The sequence below is a fragment of the Microtus oregoni genome, unplaced genomic scaffold (genome assembly GCF_018167655.1).
Source record: "Microtus oregoni isolate MIOR12 unplaced genomic scaffold, Mior012 000032F_ref0000030, whole genome shotgun sequence".
Taxonomy (NCBI): Eukaryota; Metazoa; Chordata; class Mammalia; order Rodentia; family Cricetidae; genus Microtus; species Microtus oregoni.
In genome coordinates, this window is record NW_024543091.1 from 15801621 (window position 1) to 15817955 (window position 16335).

A 16335-nucleotide genomic window follows, 5' to 3' on the forward strand; every position below is an offset into this window, starting at 1 on the left:
TTAGTTTATAGATCAAACTCTCTGACAAATATACCATAACACATGAATCTTCCCTGGATTGGAGAGTGGAGAGAGGTAAAGTGACCCCAAACAGAAAGTATTCCTTATTACCATTACCACAAAGGGAAAACAGAACCAATGCAACCCCAAAGCAGGGGAAGATGATGTGCTTAAAATCAGAGCCAGGGAGAACCTGTGCTCATATGTCTGCAAGTCATGAAAATCAAGCTAAGGAATTACAACACAATTCCTTGGAAAGGTGTCACATCAAAACCTATGGGATCAGCAGGTCTAGGGACGAGTGACTGAAAACATAAAACAAATCCCTGGATTGACTGCCCTTCTCAGGTGGGAAGGTTTGGGGGTGATTCCCCAGGAGCATGTTCCACACCCCTTTCTACATGTCCAGAGGTGGGAAGTGCCTGGTGAGTAAAGGAGGTTTAAGGTTTAATGGGCAAACTGTATGAAAGTCAGGCCTAATCGAATGAAATAGATGTACAGACGAAAGGAGAACTATTGTACAGTTTGGGAAACGAAATCTTGTGTATGGCATAAACAGAGATCATAAGAACCTGGTTTTCAGTCTTTAAATTTGTAAAGGTGTCACCGCACATTCTTATCGTTCCTGTCACATCCTGGGATGATGTGCCTGGGAAGGACAACCATAAGAAGGTTTATGGAGTAGTTTGGTTCTTAAGGATTAAAAGTCCTAGGCTTGCCGGGTGTGGTGACCTACACCTTTACAGCCAGCACTCGGGAAGCAGAGTCACAGACCTCTGTGAGTTCAAGGCCAGCCTGATCTACATAGCTAGTTCCGGGTCAGCTAGAGTTACATAGACTGCCTTAGAAAATAAAATAAAGGAAAATAAAAAAAATGCTGTGTACTATAAAGTGTGTTTGTTCCTACCAAACTGAGCTGCCCCCTCCCCTCCCCTGGTTTCAGCTTCCTCACCTGCAGAAGGAAAGCTCAATCAGAGCAGCAAATTTGTCCCTCAGCCTCTGCTTAACTGCACTTTAAAAGGACAGATGGGACTCCTGGGGCCTGTACTCACTCAGAAACTGTTTTTCTTGCCATAAGGGGCAGAAGTAGCGTTTCCCAAGAGCACCACAGCTGTTCAGGATGGTAGGAATGCTGGTCTGTTTTGAGTTTCCCCACACAGCGCTCCTTATGAAAGACCGATAGTGTCCCTATCGCATTGTTTCCTAAGGCTGCACTCCCTGCAGAGACTCGCCTCTATCTGTGTTCCCCAAGCAGGCACGGTGTGAGTGGGGGTTCCCACAGACATGTGAAACTGGGCTAATTCTCAGCAGGAATGTTGGCACAGACCAACTCTGCCTCCCATACTTGTTTGAATAGACTTCAAGATTGATATTAGGAGTATCCCTACAAGAGCCGCAATTCTCCAGAATCCTGTTTGCAGCAATGCAAGAGTGGGGGGAAGGTAATTTGGTTCTTCACAAAGAAAATAATTTGTTATCCAGGACAAAAGAAAAAAAATAAAGAACACAAAAGGCCTTTCATGGCCATATTTATACAAGGTGTTCGGTCTCTACAGTTTCTGAGGTTGGTTAAAAATTTTCATGAATTAATTAACTTAATTAAGGTAGGTCCCTTCTCAGAGCTAAAATGCCTTTTAAGAAACAGAAAACAGACCTGTACAAAAGACTCAGTTCACTTTCTGAAGATGCCCGTTTCCTCTAGTATATGCTCATTTCTTAAGCCAAAGGCCAAATACACAGACTCTGATTCTTCCTTTTTCCTCCTAAGCTTCCAGGGTTGTATTTCCTGGTTCCAGTTTAGATGGGAATGGCACAGAAATACACGCAGTGTGCATGTCTGGTCCTTCTGAAATACCAAGAAACAAACTAATCTGTTCAATTCTCAACAGAAAGGAAAAGAACAAGGCAACTTTCCAATGGAAACAGCAATTTCAAAACACTATCTGTGAAATGCAGATCATGCAGATTCTGGAAATCAATGCAACCATGAATATGATTCTGGCCTTTGTTCCCATGATCCTCCCCACTACCCATCTACCACTGAAACCCCATAAAACCACAAGCTCTTCCTGGAACTGCCCCTGGGTCTTCATCCGCAGGCCAGGCTTTCCTCCCTTGGCTTGCTCAAAAGTCCTCGCAGACCTCGGTCTGGGCACCTCCTCTGAGCAGCTAGCTTCCTCTCTCCCACCTTTCCCATAGAGCTTGGTGCTTCTCCTCCATGCCACCGTGCTTCACCCAGAACTCTCACCCCGTACTAGCTTACCAGCTGTCTGTCCTCCTCACAAGACTGAACTTGTCAGTGCAGGGGCTTGATCTGATGTGTGGATGTGTGTGTGGATGTGTGTGTGTGTTATGTATGTGTTTAATTTTCAGTCACATTTGTTGAGTCAGCAAGCCCCAGCAAGGCTTGTAAAGCCTCTGGAAGTGAGGGCGACAGAGGAGAAACTGGAGAAAGCCTACCCAGGCTGAGTCTGCAGCAAGCAGGGTCTTGAGCACCCCTCTTTCTCATCTAGCTTCACCTACCACGCAGGTGATGCTGCACAGTTGGAGGACTGACTGTAGCTAGGAAGCCAAGGCTCTCACAGCCCTTTCTGTGTCTGGGCGCTAGAGCTGCGGCTAGTTTTCAAAAGATCCCGAGAGTATTCAAATGTATCACTACCACTAAGAACCATGGGAACAGGCTAGGGACATAGCTTAGTGGTAGGGTGCTTGCCTAACACGTGCAAAGCCCAAGGTTCAATTCCCAGAATTATAAAAGAACCTGGGGGAGGGGTGTCAAAAAAAACAAAACAAACCCAAATCCATCTTGAAAGTCAGCCTTCCCCTGTCATCACAGCTCCATTCTAATGCTGCTGTTGACTGAGTGCCTCTTGTATGCTCTATGTTTTCACACACAATTAATCTTCATGGCAATTGTGAAGGGCTAGAGTTATCATTCTGCTTTACAGTTGGAAGAAAACAGGACTCAAAGAGGTTTATGACTTAGTAACTGGTCCCCATGGAGTGGCAGAGCCTAGACTGGACCAAGAATATCACAGGGTGTTTCAGGCTTTCCCCACCATGGCCTCTCTCCAGTGGCTCCTCTTCACTAGATGGGCTGGGACCAGGGCCCCTCTGCTATGTAGGAGTCTGATAATTATACACAGGAGCTTATGACTTAGTCTAAACCAGCTGTCTGCCCCACTTCACCATCCTTTTGTTCCATAACACTTCTTCATTTTAGATCAACAAGCAAAAACTCAAGATTTGATTTCCTACTTTACTTTAATAGGAAGAAGTGTGATTTACTCAAGTCAGAAAGATGCATGTCACTGGGTGATGGTGGTGCACACCTTTAATCCCAGCACTCATAAGGCAGGGACAAGGGGATCTCTGTGAGTTAGAGGTCTATAGAGAAAGTTCCAGGACAGGCTCCAAAGCTTTCATTCTCAAAAAAATGAATGAAAGCAAGGAGGGAAGGAAGGAAGCAGGAAGGAAAGAAGGAAGTCTGAGCTCAAGGGACAGGCTTCTAAGGACCTGGCCATTCAGCCTCAGCCTGGAGGGTGGATTACTGCAGAATTCTTGCTTCAGCAAGTTAGAGTGGAACCAGAGCACCTCAGACAGAAGAGACAGGAGCACACATCCTCTTAGTCCTTGGTATTCATGATTTAAGAAATTTAAAAAAGAGAGCTAAAAATTAAAAACCTGTACAGTTGAACATTTTGTCATATCAACATTGTATTTTTTCACTAAAACAATCCTTTGATTCACTATGAGATTTTGTACAATCTTAGGAAAAGGCCTTTTTGCTGGTTTGTTTTAAGAAAAAAAAAAAGCTGCAAGTGTCCCAGACCACAGCTGCCTATGAGGGATAAGGCTAGAAGAGAGCTGACCTGATTCGTCAGTGCCGCTGCAGCAGCAATGAGCTTGCATCATATAACAGGACAGTCACCCAACTTGGGGAAATGAAAGGGGAACCCCACTGTGTGAATTAGCATCAGAGGTAACACAGCTGCTAGCTACAAACATTGCCTTGGCACAGATCAATCAGGACTTTCCTGTAGTCTGCTTTGATGGTCTCCCTACTATCTTGTTGACTAATGACGAAATCATGGTTTGTTAATCTAACTGAATGAAAAAATAATACTATATCAAGCAAAATGCAAACTGTCTTCCTGTACTTTGTTGAAGATGTTTATTGACTCTGTGTTTATAAGAGGCCTTTCATACTCACTTATTAAATATTTACATGTACTGCTTACGTATTTAGCTGCATAAGGAGAAGTTAATCCTATCTTTAATCTGAGTACTGAAGGTTTTTGCTAAAGTAAAATGGAAAGCAGCCACTTCAGCTAAGCTTCTTGTTTCAGACTGTTGCAAATGTTTTGCAGTGTGTCAATAGTTTCCCTCTTCCTGGAGCAATCCTAACAGAAGCCATGGTTAAATCTACTTTTAAGTGACATGTTCGATCTAGAAGAATCTATGTGATTTCCCAAGTAATCGGCAAAGTTCGAAAAGAATAGATGAATGAATAAATACTAAAAGGGGTTTGGAGATCACGTGACTATATGCTTTGCCTGTGAGCATCCTCCACTTGCTCACTATTAGTGAAAAGTTAGCTGAAACCATGAACACTGGAGTGTGGTTCTCACTGCGGTACATGTTCCTATCATGTCACAAGTCTCTTATAAACACAGAGTTAGTAACCATCTTCAACGAAATACCCGATTCTCTACTAAACTATCCGGCTTTCCTCCTTGTCTCAGTCAGTGTTCTACTACTGTGAAGAGACACTATTCAAGGCAACTCTTACAAAAGAATCTAATTGAGGATAGCTTCAAGTTTCAGAGATTTAATCCATTATCATCATGGTGGGGAGTATGGCAGCATACACGGCACTGGAGCAGTAGCCAAGAGCTGCAGCTTGATCTGTAAGCAGCAGGAAGAGAGAAAAAGAGACCGAGCCTGGCATGGGCTTTTGAAACGTCACAGCCTGTCCCCAGTAAAAACATCTCCTCCAATAAGGCTACAGCCAAATCCTTCTAATCCTCTCAGACAATTCCACTCCCTGGTGACTACGTCAAATAGATGATTTTATTGGGTCTATCTTATTCAAACAATGACAACCCCCTCTATCTCTCTTTCTCATACACTATCTCTACTTTTAAAGCATGAGTGCTTAGTTGTTGAGTACTTTCTCCTGTTTTTATAAAGCTGTTGCCATCAAAATCATATCCTGTGGTGTTGGTGAATAGAAACACAGGTAAACAAAACAGAACAGTCTCAAAAGAGCCAAACAAATATGGACTCTCATGCTTTAGAAAGACACAGGGTAATCCAGTGAAGGAGGGCATCTTTTCAAGAAGTGGTGGTAACTACAGCTATTCATACCATCAAGAAAAACACCGACCTTTACCTCATAACAAACACAAGAATTAACTCAAAAGTGCACATATTTCAATGTAAAGCAAAGCCAAAAATCCCCAAAGGAGAAACAGGAGACAACCTTTGAGCTCTAAGTCAGGCAAACGTTTCTTAGACATAATGCCAAAAGCCTGATCTGTAAAAGAAAATATTACTGGACTGGATCTCATCAAGCTCAGGAGCAACTGTTCTCCTCCAAACTATTGGTAAGACAATTATAGAGAGACCACAGCCTGTGGGAAAGATCTGAAAAATATAAACAACTGGTACCCAGAATATACAAAGAACTCAGAGAATTCAAAAGTAAGAAAACAATGGTCCCCTTCCCAAGGGGCAAAGATTAAAAGAAACCTCACCGAAGGCAATGCATGGTGACAAATATATATAAGAAACAGCTTAACAGATGAGAATTCTAAGTGAAACAACACTGATATTAGTACCATCCAGCTATCGGAATGGCTTAAATTAAAAAGACTAACCATATCAAGCGCTGGTGAAGATGTGCGGGAGCTGGAAGTGCTTCTACTGCAGGTAGAAATAGAAAAGGTATGAAATCCTTAACTGGCCATGACATAGCTACTCTGTCCCTAGGTACTTTATACTTTACACACACACACACACACACACACACACTCATGCACGCACACACACACATACACACATGCACACACGGGTTGGGGAGGAAGCAGGGAATATTTGTCCATGAATTGCTCACAGAATGTTTCTACTAGACCCAATTGGGAAACAACTCAAATGTTCATCAACAGTTGACAGAATAATCAAGTTGTGATCTATACACAAAATGAAATATTGTTCAGCAGTAAGAAATAGTAGAAATATATTACAAGTGAATCTCAAACTAATTTTCTAAGAGAAAACACCTGTTGATACTGTGTGTGTCCATTCACATAAACTTGTAGAAAATAAAAGTAACGTAGTCAAAATGCATAAAGTACCCAGCAATACAGGGAGTGGGGTGGAGGGAAGATAGGAGAAGGCGTCTACGTGAGCTGACTGCATGGCACTCTCTGAAGTCAGACTCTCGCCCTCATCGGCAGATGACTACACATGCCTGCTGTACCATGCTGCACACTTTAAATAGATGAGAGCTACTGCACCTTGAGTATGCCTCAATAAATCTATTAGTAACAATAGTCAAGTAAAATGTCATGGTATAGGTTAACTGGGCCATACCCTTTGTAGACTACTAACGTGAAGATTACATTGAACTTCTGTGACTGATTAAGGTATGGTTTAATAGCTTTTACAGTAAAACAGATGCACTGAGATAAATTAATTAAAGTGTTCAGAGTCTGAAAGGAATAATGAAGAGAAGTAAAAGAAGTAAAAAACAGAAACAAAACAAAAATATATAGTGCCCAATAACCTGAGATTTCTGGAACACAAGGAGGCAACATTTAAGGTCTTTACTCCAAACAAGAGTCAGGCGTCACAGAACTGAAGCTCACTAGAGCTTGCTGAGCAGCATAGGTCAGCTGGGAAGAGCTGTTAGAATGGCTACAGTGAAACTGTGGGTCTAGAAGACAATGTGGGTGGTCTTCTAGTGTATACAAGTCTTGTTTCAGCACAAATTAACACTCTCAGCATTGTCAAGTTCTAAGTGGTTGTGGAGTGGGACCCAACTAATCCAAACCAAGTAAACCACTGATTCTTGACTATGGGTGAAGAGTTCTTAGAAAAGCTTATTAAAACGCGGATTCCCAGACTTACTGCCAATGCCAGCTTAAGCTAGAAGCTCTGGGGAGAAGTCCCGGAACCTGAATTTGAATGAGTCCCCACTAACACCATAGTGAGGTGTTCCTGAACAACTGCTGAAAGCAATATCTACATTACATATTCTTCGTAAGTCCTCCCTGCCACAGAATTTCATTTTGGCAAACCCTGGTTCAAAGAGTAGCCCCTACTCTAGACCACAGCAAGGAATCCTAACTGAATTTTTCAATGGGTACCAAACTCTTTTCCTGGGCTCCATTCTAGGTTGTCCACTAATTAACCTAAAAAGTTTAAAAAGAGCTTATCATGCAAGCTAGCACTTGGTCAATTTTCTAAAACATGAAACATACACTGCTTACGAGAAGCCAAAAATATCTGTAAACTATTTATGAAAGCCACAAAACAAATACAAGGAGGGTGAAGCTGCCAGGGGAGAGTGGGAATCAGCCTGCAACAGACAATCTGTGCAGATGGAAGTTTCATACTCAACTAGTGTTTACTGAAATCTTTCAACGTGCCAAGCAATAAGGATAGACCTTTCACATGTGTTGTCCCAACCACAAATAAGCCTGTGTAGAATTACTACAGGCCTGCCAAACATGAACATGAAGACAGGAAGGAGGCCAAGAGCACACAGTGAGAAAGATAGGTCCTCACCCTTGTCTGGGAGAATCCACTGGTCCTTGTTTTATATCAGTGGTTCTCAACCGGTGAGTAACAAGCCCTTTTGGGGTCTAAAGATCCTTTCACAGGGGTCGCATATCAGATATCCTGCATATTAGATTATTGCATTACAATTATAACAGTAGCAAAATTGCAATTACTAAGTAGCAATTAAATAGTTTTATGGTGTGGGATCACCACAACATGAGGATCTGTACTAAACGGCTGAAGCATTAGGAAGGGTTCCACTGTTTTATACCATACAACACTAGCACAAGAAATTCTATATCCACTTGGTCACTCATCTTAGCCCCTGGAAATCACTAATCTGCTTTGCCTCTGTACATTTGCCTCTCCTAGACACTTGTCAGTTAAGTATGATCATAAAATAATGACATAGCTTGACATTACTGAATTCTTTAAGTTTCATGTCTACACAATTGACCCATGCTATGTATGTTTCTTTCCATTTTAATTATTGAATAATATACCATCTGAGGATATATTACATTTTGTCAACTCATCATTTGATAGACATTTGGGTTGTCTCTACTTCAAAGAATAATGTCATAAACAGTTGTGCATAAGTCTCTGTGTCGGGCAGACTTTTGTCAAGTGCTCTTATATGTCTACTGCGATGATCACATGGCTTTTGTCTTTCATCCTACTAATCCGGAGTGTTAAATTGATTGTTTTTCTATAGCAATCTAACCTTTCACTCCTGGAAAAATTTGTATTTGGCTGTGGCATATAATCCTTTGTAGATCCTACTTCATTTTGTTTGGAAGTGTTTTATTCAGAATTTTTGCCACCATAGTCATATGGGATAAAGATGTAGGTTTCTTGAGATTCTGTTAAAAGGGCTACCTGTATTTTTCCCTCAGTTTTTAATTCAGAATTCTTTCCAATGGCTTGTTTTGTAGATACTGCTCTCTCGTCTGGTCCTAACTGGACGTACTGCTCTTTAGCATCTAGTCTTTAGCAAATACTTCAAAAGCAACAGACTCAGTGCACCCAGGAAGAATACTTCCCTTTTACGTCCACATTTTGCTTTGTATGTATGTTTCATACATTGCAAAGTTATGATAGCAAGACAAGTCAAATGAAAGTTTAGAAACAATATAAACTCTTGACAAATATAAAATTCAGTCACTTTTAACTATAAATTATCATTCAAGTCTATTAATCTAATATAAAATCAGTAAGAGTCCATTTTAACTAAATACCATTAACTTTGCATCACCTGACCTTAAGAAGCTTCTAGACCTGCTGTCAGGTATGCTGGCCATCAGCCACATGTGGCTATGGAACACTTGCAATGTGCATAATGACACTGGGCTGTGTTATAAGTGTAAATCATACACCAGAGCTCAAAGACTTCACAGGGAGAAGAATGTAAAATAGGGAGTCACTAATTGTATAGTGATAGGCCAAAATAATGTTTTATAAATATGGTATTAAAATGCTACTAAACCCATTTGTTTCTTTTCCATTTCCCACTCTAACTGACAGACACAGCTCTCATTCTTCCTACTAGGTTGCAACATTGCAGCCCTGAAGATATCTCACATTCAGTGTGGCTGTCAGCCACGAGGTTCCAACAAAGATACCTGTAGCTCTGGAACAGTGCAGGCTCACAGAACAGGAATGAAAACAACATTTCTAGTGCCATTATCCTAACCAGATGCAGGCACTCTGTAGCACCTAGTTTCTAACGTTTGAGAACTCTTTTATCATCTGAACCTGAATCAAGTCATGATGGAATAGCAGGTTTGTCACAATCAGGGATCCATAACCACAACTCATATTTGCCTTACTATTTTTGATATGACTTACTAGATTAAAAAAGTCTCTACATTTTCACTATCTAGAAAAAATAAGATATTTTGATGCCCAAAAATGACATAGACTTCAAATTTCAGCATCTATGAAAAAAGTTGTACTTGTACACAGCCTCACTCTTTAGTTTATTTATATCAGGCATGCTTGGCACCAGTTTGGCATAGTGGAGTATGCAATGGAGAACATATATGGCTTGCAAAGTCTCCAGCACTCAGTACCTGGCCTTTCACAGAAAGCTGGGCTGACCTCTGCTCTGTGGCATCCCTATGGCATAGAAGGCAGTCAGTTGCCACTTGTATCTACAGACCCTGGTGAAAGGGAAAGAAGGGAAGGTTGTCCCTGTATTCTCCATGAGGCTAGTTCAGATTTCCAGCTGCTCTCCTTGTTCTGTTTCACATTCCTGACTAAAAGTAATGTCCGGAGCCTCTGAGGTAGTTTTACACAGAGTCACCAAAGTCAATGTGCACCTCTGCTTTCACACTCACTGTTGTTCTATAATTGAGACTGATGTTGCCCCTTCAGGGGCTTGGATGCTCACTGTTGGGTGTTGAGCCTATGGCACTATTTTCAGCATTTATTTAGGTATTTATTGTGTATATGTATGTACACACACATGTGCACCAGAGGACAACCTCAGGTGTCTGTCATTCCTCAGAAGCAATAGCTTTTTTGTTTTTTTGAGGCAGAGCCCCTTCCCTTTCCTTAAACTTTCCAAGTAGACTAGGATTGCTGGCAAGCAACCCCAGAGACCTGCCATCTCTGCCTCCCCAGTGCTGAGATCACAAATGTGCACCATTACACCTGTATTTCTGATAAACCCCTTTATTCATTCATGGGACTGTCCCTCAGTGGTTTCCTGGGTACTTACCTCAGTAGAGCCTGTAAACGCAATCTTGTCTATGCCAATATGAGACGCTATTGCTGCCCCTGCTGTTGGTCCATACCCTGGCAGAATATTGACGACGCCAGGTGGAAAGCCAGCCTAAGAAACACAAATGGGAGGGCAGTGTGTGTGAGCATCTCCTTTCATGTCAGCTAGGCTCTGCTTCACAAGTTCCACAAGAAGGAGGTGAGGAAACCCCCTAAGGTCAGTTTTTCCTACCTCCTTGATGAGGGCTCCCATGTACAGTGCGCTGAGTGGTGTCTGCTCTGCTGGCTTGATAACCACTGTGTTCCCGCAGCACAGCGCGGGAGCAATTTTCCAGGTGAACATCAGCAGGGGGAAGTTCCACTGGAAGGGAAAAGCAAGGTTAAAGGGGGGAAGTTCCTTCATTCCTTTAATTTCCAAGCTGTGACTTCACAGATTTTGAAAATCATCCTGAACGTAAATCCTCTCCACTGCCAAGTGTAGACCTTGGTTCTGATGACATTTAGGCTCTGGCCTTGAAAATCTCTTTCACTGTGTTCAACATGGTAGACCCCAACCATCCACCTAAAGAAACCTCATATTGAAAGGGAGTAGGGAGTCATTTCCAATGTTTGTTTAGCTTTACATTTTATTTTGTTTATGTATTTTGAAAATTGGGCTTTGTTCCTGAATTTCAATATGTAAATTTAGGATTTTTATGCCAATATTTTCACACTGGTATGAAAATACTTCATGTATAAGAACTAGAAACTAAAATTCTAGCTATCAATTATTTTTGAGACAATGTGAACTTCAATGTGGCATTTTTGTATGTATTGTCATAAATGTACAATTATAAATTGTAGAAAATGTAATTATCAATGAGTATACAAAAATTTTATCAGCCTCCTTCCTACTGCAAAATACGCCTACAGAAACCAAACTAAAGTATTTTTATGAATATGTGAATGTGGGGATTAACATGATATAAACTGATTTTAAATATTAAGCTTGTGTGGTTATAAGCTCAGGCATGGACTCCTAACTATCAAGTATCATTAATAATTTCATTAAGGAAGAAAACAGCACTCCTGATCCTCTGGTTTCAGCCCCTGACCACACTGTGTTTGGGCCTGAATCACCTCAGCTGCCATGCTTGAAGGATTCTCACTGGCTCTAGCAAGCTGCAAAAATATACAAGTGTCTTGCCTTCACCAAACACCCAATTTCTTTCCTCCTTAGTTGTTTATAAACTTAGGAGTCCTTGGTGATGTTTTAATTCCATCTACAGTGTGTAAATCTTGGAGGCAGTAATTGAGGGAGGAGCTGACAGGCGTTCTTGTCTTGTGAGGGAAGCTGCCGCTCTGAGGATGCTTACAGAGAAGGTAGCAGACACGGGCGGGGGGTCCCTCCTTTCTTCATTCTCTAATGAAAGTCACAAATAAACCAGAGTTTATCGATCATTTAACAAATATTAATAAGCCCCTAAAAATCTTTGGTCCCAAATTCAAACGTTATCTTTGAGTCTTTCCTCTGTTTTGCAAGAGAAAACTTCTTGTCTTATCTATACTGAGAATTTAATGTCAGCACCCCCTGTCCTCCTCCCTATTGAAATCCCAGTTGGAACTATGAGCCAGTACTGTTAGAAGCTTGGGTGACGCTTTGTATTGTGCCAAGGGCGTGTATGGGAGAGAGCGAAGGACAGTGTTTAGTGTTCCAAGCCAAACACTAGTCACTGCATCTATTTTTCTTTACAAGACAGAAAACAGCAGGGAATGGTTTCAATTTTGATTGTGATGTTAACTGTACTGCTGTGTCTTCTGGAGCATCTTCTCTCTAGATTCTTGTGAAAACAGACAGTGGGAAGAAAGGGATTAAGAGACCATATAAAACAATATGCTGGCAAGAGAAACACAAACAAGCAAATACAAGCCCGCATTAATTTCCCATAAGCAGATAGACATTCATAGCCAAGGGTGGGTTATTCATACACTGTACTTTGCTTTGCTTATTTTTATCAGGAGAATTCGTGACTTGAGAACTCAACTCTTGGTAATAGGCCTAAACCACTATTCACCTGTTCAAATAAGCATTTACAGAGAGGCTGTTAGAGATATGTCAACAACATGAGCTCGAGTTCTTCTTCCCAGTAATGGAAAACACACATCACCAAGGACCATGTTTTCTGTGTCTTTAAGAGAACTGGGTCAAATGAAAATAAATATGAAGTGTGAGAAGATACACTCACTGGGATGATCTGTCCACACACTCCAATGGGTTCATGTCTCGTGAAAGTAAAATAGTCTCCATCTGGAAAACAAGAAGCATGATCACTCCACAGAACAGTTTCTGTCAGGGGAAAAATTCAGAGGGAGGACTTCGGTCCTCCCTAAACTTAGGTCCTCCAGTGAAAACCAGAAATGAAGTTGAAGTACATACTACTCGCCACACACCAAAGCTGGTATTTGGTATGTGTTTGTGTGGGGGTGGCTACACATAAACCTACCACGTGGACAGAATGCCAGATGAGAGGACATTTATGACAAATTGATACAAACTTATGATAGGCAAAGCAGTCATGAAAGAGAAACCTTAAAACTGGAACACATTAAAAACTCAATTTTATGTTAAATACTAACACATATAGAATAGTTAAGCAGATTTAAATGCTAAAGTACCTCAAGCTTTTAAACAGCTCACTGGGTATTTTTCAAAATTAAAAGCCACTAAGTAAAGTGCTATTGAGAACATTTTTTATTCCGGGCACCTGGAAAGTGTGAGGAAGGAAAGTAAGATATATTCCCTCTCACGCAATGCAGTTGTCACAGTCACAACCTGGGTTCTGGGGACACTGGCATGTCCAAAGTTCCACCTCAGTGAGGCAGGACAAGAGAGTGCCCTAGTATGTTAGGGGCTTGGAGGAATAGCTGGAGACACTGGCCAGCCTTGATTATCTTGTAGGAATAGTAGGCAGTTCGAATAATGACCTAGGAACCCCAAACCAAATTCTTTAGAAAAATGCTGTTGCTTTTTTCTGGGTACGTTTAAAAAGCTAATTGAACCACATCTTTGTTTCTGCTTCTGATGCTGGCTTGATGTGGTTTGTCTGTCAAAAGCAGTGCCCTCAGTCCCCAAGGAAAGTGAAGCTACAGCTAATACTCAGGGAAGCCTCCCTATGGGAGCTGGGGATGAAGGTGGGAACAGGAGGGTGCGGGTGAGACAAAGATAAATGACTCATTAAGTTGTTGATCTTTGTCTCTCAACACTTCTTAACCACTGACGTTTATCACCCAGGCTTGTTTTAGCTAAGTTCAAAATTATGTTTTTTTTTTTTAAATAAAGTCTCTTTTTGCTCCTCCCCTTCCCCCACCTTCCCACCCCCACCTTTCTCTGATCTCTAGTCCTTCTTCTACAAATTAGCTGCTATCTATGGCCTTCATTTCTCCAAGGAACTTTCACTTACAGGGAAGTTTATGCGGAGCCTCTCACACAAGGGTAATCAAGCTATTGTCTCCCCTCTCCTTTCTTATGTAAGGCAAACTGCAACTCAGTCCTGGGCTCAATAACAGGTCTGCTGTGAACTCTCCTGAGGGCCATCAGGTGGCTTTCTGCATACTCCTTACTACTTGCTGTAGACAATGCAAAGGATAACACTTAATGTATCTTAGTATATCTTTGGGAGTTCTTGATTAAAGTATATGTGTCTTTAATGCTTTATTAAATGTTGCCAAATCATCTTTTATAAAAGTTATAAAAAGTTTTAACAACATTAGTTTCTACTCTTTAATTGGTTTTCTGAATATTTGAATTTTAGCCAATCTGAAAGCTGGAGAATGGCAAATTGTTCTAATTTTGATTCTGTTCGCTATGTTTAATGATATTTAAGGGTGAAAATACTAACCATTTTCAATTTTTTCTTCAAATTTAAAACCTTAGCTCTTTTTCTTTGGGGGCCTTCATTATTTTAGGTGTTTTGAGGAACACTGTGACTATCAAGGTAACTGGTCACTGCCACAGTACTGTGCAGTAATCTTCACCTTGTCTCCTGGGCTTCTTTAACAGATACTATCTTCAATGAAGGAAAGAAAGGCAGGCAGGCTTTGTGTAGGTGGGACAGGGAACTGGTATGCAGAAACTATCCATAGGATGGCAATATTTACTCCAAGTGGTACTTTAAAGTTCAACTTGACTGCAGGGCAGTGTTGGCGCACACCTTTAATCCTAGCACTCAGAAGGCAGAGGCAGGAGGATCTCTATGAGTTCAAGGCCAGACTGGTATACAGAGTTAGCTCCAGGACAACTAGGGTTATTACACAGAAAATCCCTGTCTCAAACACACACACATACACACACACACACACACACACACACACACACACACACACACGTGCGCGTGAGCACACACACATAGAGAAGAAGATGAGGAGGAAGAGGAGGAGGAGGAGGAGGAAGAAAAAGAAAAATCAGCTAAAGTATTCCAACGCTGTATGAGACAAGTCGTGAATCTTCTGAAAAGATACCATCAGCTGTGCCAGGACAAGTCACTACTGCACTCTCTAGAAAGGGTTTCCGTGAGGAGCACCAATACTGATGACTACTATATAAAATTCAATTGGCAAGGAAAGCTCCCATACTAAACGATAATTTAGCTAAGGTGATGCACTCAAGTGGCTGAATACAAAACACTGATTTGGAGGGCGGTGTCGATCATTGAGATGAGGACAGATTACTGCAGGAAGTAGAGGGAAGATGAACTGAAGAACTCGATGTTTATTTTAGCACAACTGAAGGAAACGGGTGGTTCAGAGCAAATTCATCAGTCATCCACGTGAGCACAAACACAGGGATCATAGGTTTCCCATCTCCAGCCTCCACATGCAAGGCTGTAAAGGTATCAGGTAATGTTGAAAGCTACTGAAAAATGAAAGTAAGGAAAGGAAAATGTAAACAATAGCTTTAGAAGCTGATCTTATGGGGAGTAACTTGATCTGATAATTGTGTCTTAAGAGAAACTGAGTTATAGAGGATAAAATGTACCTAATAATCTGTTCATAGATTTGATACACATGGAGCTAAAGGTTGGCACAGAGAGGGTACTGACTCTTCCAGTCCTCACAAATGACTTCACTAAGTCCTAAATAAAGACACACAGGGTATCTTGGATCTTGAACTTTTCTCAAGAAAACATTGAATTGGGGCCCTGTGCCCTGTGAATGCAATGGGTGCTCCTATATGTTCAAAGGACACCCCCAATTAGACAGATGTGATTTCTGGAAAACATGAGAGATATACCTTCTACTAGGCCTCCTGGGGAGGACTGAGGGCACTTAGAGGCCCTTCACAGTTATCAGGACCCTGCTACAAGTCCCCCAAGTATCTATATTAGGGTCACCAGGAGCCAGTCCTCTGGGAGCCAATCTTTCCCAGCATCACTAGGCCCATCAATTGTTTGATTCGCCAGGTTGGCTCATTCCTTAACAATGAACAGAGTTACTTGCTGGCCTCATTTCGAGGAAAATTATCAAGTGACAAGTTTCAAGGATTAGTAACATTTTTCTTCCCACATTCTTTAAATCTTAGAAATAAAATAAAACAAGTCTATCACTTACTACTGTATGAAACTAGTTTTGCAGGCTACCCATGCTGTCTAGATGTTGTATGGTGCCTCTCACACTTCAATGTTCAAACAAAGCACCCTGTGATTTTGCGGAATAGATTCTGAATCCTCAGGTCGTGGAGAATGTAAGAACCTTCCAGTTAGATATTGTGCTATGACACTGGTTGAACAGTGCATTAGTGTCTGCTGAGTATGCACACACAGTAGGTACCTTAGGAAAAGACTTTGT

General features: G+C 41.4%; 1 protein-coding gene across 1 annotated transcript in view; it reads right to left on the bottom strand.

The window, feature by feature from the left end:
- Positions 1 to 16335, bottom strand: part of Aldh1a2 (aldehyde dehydrogenase 1 family member A2) — a 75506-nt gene that overhangs the window by 17360 nt on the left and 41811 nt on the right. Inside the window, exons 5-7 of the mRNA XM_041679623.1 lie at positions 12738 to 12799; positions 10745 to 10873; positions 10511 to 10624 (exon numbers count right to left, since the gene is read on the bottom strand). Of these exons, the coding sequence (XP_041535557.1) occupies positions 10511 to 10624; positions 10745 to 10873; positions 12738 to 12799 (305 nt within the window). The remainder of the gene's footprint in view (positions 1 to 10510; positions 10625 to 10744; positions 10874 to 12737; positions 12800 to 16335) is intronic.